This window comes from Prunus avium, chromosome 6, assembly GCF_965620075.1.
Source record: "Prunus avium chromosome 6, drPruAviu1.hap1.1, whole genome shotgun sequence".
NCBI lineage: Eukaryota > Viridiplantae > Streptophyta > Magnoliopsida > Rosales > Rosaceae > Prunus > Prunus avium.
In genome coordinates, this window is record NC_142289.1 from 26,653,266 (window position 1) to 26,659,221 (window position 5,956).

Below are 5,956 nucleotides of genomic sequence, written 5' to 3' on the forward strand. Positions count from 1 at the left end.
CCATAATCAATTAAAACACTCAAGTCCCCTTAGGATTAGAACATCATATTTCTAGGACTAAGACACTAAAATGGCTTACACATCTTGCACACAATAAACAACACTTTACCACAAATGATCTCCCACCATCATCCTACTTTATCTCCTTATATACTTATGGCATGTTTGCTAATCCGTAATTGGATTAGGATGAACTGAATTGAGGAGGAGTTAGATTGAGGAGAATTAGATTCTGAATTCCTATTGAAGTTGTTTACTAAACCATATGGATTGAGGAGAGTTAGATTCCGAATTCCTATTGAAGTTTGTTTACTAAACCATATAGAGTTGGGGTAGGAGTGGTACTAATTACTAAAATGTCATCATTATAAGGTTAAAGTAGATGGCAAATTTGAAAATTTTAAAATTGTGTGAGGATATAATGGGTAAAAAAGATGAATTTCTAATGGGTTAGTTCTCCAGGAATTAGAATATCACCTCCCACTCAAGAATTGAATTCCTCCAAAATCTGGAATTTCAATTCCTAATTTTGTATGGGCCTCACTTACTTTTTAATTCCTTAATATGAAGTAAACGCAGAAATCCTCCATAGATGGAATTCAATTCCTGATGAGAATTCCAAATCCTAATTAGTAAACACATCATTACAGTAACTTTCAATTGTAAGCAGTATTAGGGAATCGCACAAGTCTAACATCAACAGCAAGTGTGGGTAGCTTTGGTGTTAAACAAAGGCAAGAGGGAAATGTTGGATTTTATTTATTTATACATTTTATACTTAGTAGCGATAAAATTAACAGGACGCATGTAGTCGTTGATATGCGAGCCTTTGCTCTCGATGATCAGCAGCCAACTTGGGAGACCTTGTAGCCTTCTTTTCTCGATTGCGTCGACGGACTGCTCGAACGGAAGAAAGTGCCAACTTCTCCTCCAACTCCGAATTGTTCAAATTGGGAAAATACCACCAAAATTCAGTCACTACCGTCTTCAAGTCCTTGGCCAGTAGAGCAAACGCTTCTACTTTTGTATGACATTTCACATTGTCGGTGCAAATAAGAAGGTCCGAAAAGGAGATGTATGTCGAAATTCGGCTAAGAAGTTCTTCCCCATAAAAATCGCCTTTCTCAAGACACCTTGTGATTGATGATGTTGATGATGAAGAGGAACCATTTAATTTTCCAGAACCATCAACCTGAGTACCTGCAAAGGTCCATATAATTCCTTGTGTGATGAAGAGCATCAAGTCAAGTGGTTCTCCTGCTCGAATCACGTAGCTATTCTCCGTGTAGATCACTGGCTTCAGATAGTTGCATATCACTTTCAATACCCTTTCATCAGTACTTTGAAGCATTAATTCAATAAGAAATATTTAATTCTAAATCGTTCATATGTTAAATAATGAGTAGACAATACTAATATTTCTCACTTTTAAGCTAATAGTATCGATAAATATTCACTTATATAGTCAGCTAGAGAGGCGAGTATTGGAACATATTACGTACTTTCTTTAACATATCCATGCAGAGATAACGCTTTATATATTTCCTGTTATTCTGTGGGAGAATAGAGAACATATTCTCTACATCAGCATCTTTGTCTTGTTCCAGTCTTCGTTTGACATTTTTCATAATCACCGTCTTCATATCCTCTGGAAGACCATTTCTAGACATCCACAATTGGATCTCTAGGTCTTTCATCGCCATCTTCTGGCATATATTCTCTGATTTTGTAGTTGCCAACTGTATATATGTCTGGTCCACCACAAACAAGCTTATACTAGTTAGTTCATCATCAAATTCTACAAAATCAAGGTATATTATAATTTGAGACTTGGGCTTTAAAATTTAATTTATTAAAGAAAAATAAATAAAAAACAATTACTAATAGATCTAGGAAGGAAGATTGTTTCCCAACCTGTACATTTCCGATGAGATACAAAAAGAGTAGCAAGCCAATAACAGAAATTAGAATTGCAAAGCAGTTTTCCCACACGTAACTACTTGTTTCTAAATTCGTCCCGAAGTTACTGCAACGAAAACAGGTAATTAAAGAATCAAAAAAATGTGTCATACACTATTCACTTATTATTTTATACTATCTCTCCCTATCTCACAAGTAAAACTTCTCTATTCCCGTTTCATTGCCTCATTTCTATCTCTCTCCTTATATAACTTACCAAAATAGAAGAGAGAATAAGGCAATGCAACGGGAAATATTTATCCTATATCTCAAGCTCCAATTATTCATCTTAATATCAAATTACATGCGGAATGAAAAGCCCTATTCTCAAAGGCTAGAATGTCTTTTATAAAAAAGAAAAATCTTGTGATGAGCATAGTTCGTGTTTCTTTATGATGAACAAAATCACTGCGGAATAACAGAAAACTTGTTCATTGTGATTGATTTGTATAATGCCAACCTGAGATTTCGCAGGGCCCACCAATAAGAGTGAAAGAACTTTTCCACAAAAGGTGTTGACTCCGACTTAAGGGCATCAACAAATATTCCAAAATCAAATACTGAGGGAACTGGTGGATCTAATGGGCAAAATTTATTTAGGAATTTGACTTTACTTGAAGTGGTAATGTCGTCTCCCAGACTATCATCATCGCAATGAAAGTGATAATTAGCTACACAAAAAATTTCATTACTTCTTTTACAAGCATGATGCCAACATGATGTCTCTCGTTGGATCGAAAAGAAGTACCAAAAACCTCCAAGTACCTAATCAAACAAGCAAATTAGTGAATGACATGAGAAACTGAATGGAGAAAAATAATCCAACTCCATCAAAGGCAGAAAAATATGAAATAAATGAGTTATGATGAGGGAGATGAAACTTACATGACTAGCGAGGATGTATAGAAAAAAATTGAATGCACCTCTAACCCATCTTTTGATCTTGGTAAGTTCCTCATACGTTAGGTATATTCGATAAACCCTTGGCAAATATTGGAAGAGAAGAAGGAAGGTCATAATCCTCCTTTTGCGAAAATACTCAGAGCTTTTCCTTCTGAAAAAGACAACTCCTATCGCTAACTGCATGACAGAAATAATTACAATGGTGGACTTAGATCATTTCTTCTTGTGTTAAACAACAATCAATCAATTAATTTACATATATATCAAATAATTTAGTCTTTCTCTTACTTGTGTGATTGGAAAAGCAGCAAGAAAGTCAATTAGGATGGAAAACCAGGGCATTGCCTTAACCAACTCTCTTCTTCTGCATAACCAATCTGATTTTCCTCTTCTTGATACCTGCTCCAAGGCCACGATTTTCGCTGTGACACGAATCTGATGTACCATATGGATTACGAAAGTGAGGTCCATGAGTGATCGCAGAAGAAGAGCTGCAGTCCTCAACTTCTTGTCCTTACCAAGGCACTTGTATTTCTCATTGATGTTTGGGATGTAAAAGAACAAAGGATCCAATGAGACTGCAATCACACATGCAATTACAAATATCTTGTTCCATAATGGAAGGAAAGGCCCCTGTGGGTCAAAAATTTCCTTTGTTGTTGGCCATTTTTTACTTGCTGAATTTCTTTCACCTTTTGCGGGAGGCCTCTTCCCAGTGCTGATATAAATGCATATAATGCAGCCATTAGAATGTAAAATAAAGACAAACTAAACATGGATAACTTTAGAGGACAAACTCCTCCCATGATATAATTTGGGCCTTGCGAAGTTGGGCTAATGTTACACTTCTCAGAACAATGGTATGGAGCAATTATAATTATTAAAAATTTCACGCATACTATCCTATCCATCTTATATGCATGTGAAGTCGAGAGATAAGTGGAAGATAAATACGTGTGAGGATTTTATTTTTCCCTAGCAGTTGTTGATTACTATTTTATCTCATATATTATCTTTTTGTATGAAACTCTATCAGAAGTGATTAACAAAGAGGCTTCTCTTAAAGGCCTTTTTTTAAAAGGGTATAATACAAATACCAACTAGCTGAGTCTAATCGGAACTTCGTTAAGTGATTAACAAAAGCATTCTCTTAAATAATAGTGTATATATATAAAGTTCTTCTCTCATTGGGGAGTCCGCACATTATTACAGTATAGACGTCATTGTAAACAGGAAGGAAAGTAAGCAATGGTAGTTAAAAAAATACATGGCGTCTGCACGGTAATAACGTCAAGACGTTCTCATAAGAAAATCTGTAGTTTTATATATACCAATTAAATTTGATATTGTGGCACTTCTCTTTCCACATTAATTACAAAAAGTTCAAAATTTGAATATTATAGTATAAAAATTTGTAATGATTCTTAATTACTGGTTTTCCTTTTTTTATCTTCACTTTTTTGTTTAATGTAAAGGAAGAAAATATGAGTGTTACAGGGCACTATTCTCGGTCCCTTGTTTCTGAGTTCGAATCACCCTCTTCATAAAGTAGAGTAATTTAATATCGATCAGTAAAAAATTAATAATTGCATTAAAATAAGATGGATCAAGAAAAAAAAATTCATAACATAAAATTAAAAAATAAAGCAAAATGAAATAAAAAAACAAAACCAAAGAAACTAAACCTTTGGATAAAACTGTCAGGAGTGACAAAGCTCTCGTCAGGATTCACAAAGCTCTCAGCTGGTTTCATAACTACAAGAGTCGAAGAAATATTTGGAGCACCACGATGTCGTTTTGTTGGTCCTGAAAATATATAGAAAACTGAAGATGATAAGTAAAAGGGTTTCATAACCAAACGTCTGTCAAAACAAAACTAATAGAAAATGGATGAAGGGTGAACTGCAAGTGAATTAGTCTACAAAAATAAATTAAAATTTCACAAGAATAAACTATGTCCCTCTCCTTAATTAGCAAGGCAAAATAAAACGTTGTACCCAATTTCGGTATATTTATACATAATATTTTAAGATTTTGCTATTTATTTTCAGTTGTACTATAATCCTACAAAATTCAAAAATAGATATCAATTCTGGGCGTAAATTGAGTGATAAAATATGGACAGTTGAGAAATAGTAAGTGATGCAAGTAAAGTTACAGAAACCATGCAAAGGCTGAGCACAAGAGGGATATAAAACAGATTGCAGAGACAGAAGTTTAAGCTTCAAGTGATAGTACTGAGCTGAACCTAATTTGCTATTATGAACGACCTCCTACAAGAGTCCAATAGAAGGGAAGAGCCTGAAGAGCCTGTATTTGTCAGGAATCTTGCTGAAGAGCCTGAAGAGCTTTTCTAAAAACTAATTTTTTTCTTATTAGCCCACAAACCGGGTTAAGCATATAGCCCTTGAGTTTATATATATCTCCAAATAAATTTTCTTGGTCCACTCCCATCAACATGACAATAAATTAGTCTATACATTGTTTTCAAGGGAATAGACCATTCTCTCCGCTAAACTCAAAGGTGCAAAACATACCAAGCGTGCGCTCAAAACTATTGACTAATATTCAAGCACAGTTGTTATGAGAGGTACTTGTTTATTTATCGTTGTCCGCATTCTAAGACACCCCAAGGAAATTTCATTTCCAGTGAAACTTGTAATTTGTAAATTGGGGCCATATGCATGGTTCTCCTACATGGACTCTACAAGAAAATAGGCAGAAGTTTGTACGTAAAACGTGTAAATTGGGGGGCCTATTGTGTAACGTCATTCCATCTCTGATTATTGGATAAGACTTTGACCATATACTCATGTTATGTGGTTCTCATGAGGTTTCAATGGTGATTGGGCATCCTCAAAATGTTAAATTGAAAGTCATAGTCATAGTCATAATATGTATGTACTAAGGGCTCGTTTGGTACACCGTATTAGACTTTGGATAGGAGTAAATAGTCTATGTCAGGTGTTTGGTGTCAACTTGTATTATTTAATTACCCGACTATTTTATACGGGTTGGGCTTTTAATACTCTCCTTACCTGACTAACTAATACAACCCACACACCCCGGATTAGATAATACACGCTTAATTATA

The 5,956-nt window shown here is 34.7% G+C and overlaps 1 protein-coding gene across 2 annotated transcripts; it reads right to left on the minus strand.

The window, feature by feature from the left end:
- Positions 1 to 693: 693 nt before the first annotated feature.
- LOC110760261 (cyclic nucleotide-gated ion channel 1-like) lies at positions 694 to 5,305 on the minus strand. 2 transcript variants are annotated; one of them, XM_021962500.2, is made up of 8 exons: positions 5,111 to 5,303; positions 4,548 to 4,668; positions 3,151 to 3,580; positions 2,845 to 3,039; positions 2,420 to 2,724; positions 1,915 to 2,026; positions 1,498 to 1,751; positions 694 to 1,352 (listed from the first exon to the last, which is right to left on the minus strand). In XM_021962500.2, exons 2-8 carry the CDS (start codon positions 4,613 to 4,615, stop codon positions 794 to 796), a joined length of 1,923 nt encoding a protein of 640 aa, XP_021818192.2. In that variant the 5' UTR covers positions 4,616 to 4,668; positions 5,111 to 5,303; the 3' UTR covers positions 694 to 793. The 2 variants fall into 2 exon arrangements, with proteins under 2 accessions (XP_021818192.2, XP_088110452.1); XM_088254326.1 differs by having other exon boundaries at positions 1,127 to 1,328; positions 1,503 to 1,751; positions 5,111 to 5,305.
- Between the last annotated feature and the right edge of the window lie 651 nt (positions 5,306 to 5,956).

Bases quoted from the DNA above. Each gene is read 5' to 3' on its own strand.
- LOC110760261 (XM_021962500.2), bottom strand. From the start codon at position 4,615: ATGAAACCAGCTGAGAGCTTTGTGAATCCTGACGAGAGCTTTGTCACT. The intron at 2,725-2,844 runs GTAAGTTTCATC...TTGTTTGATTAG, and splicing joins TATACATCCTCGCTAGTCAT to GTACTTGGAGGTTTTTGGTA. The intron at 1,752-1,914 runs GTTGGGAAACAA...GTGGTGGACCAG, and splicing joins ATCTCATCGGAAATGTACAG to ACATATATACAGTTGGCAAC.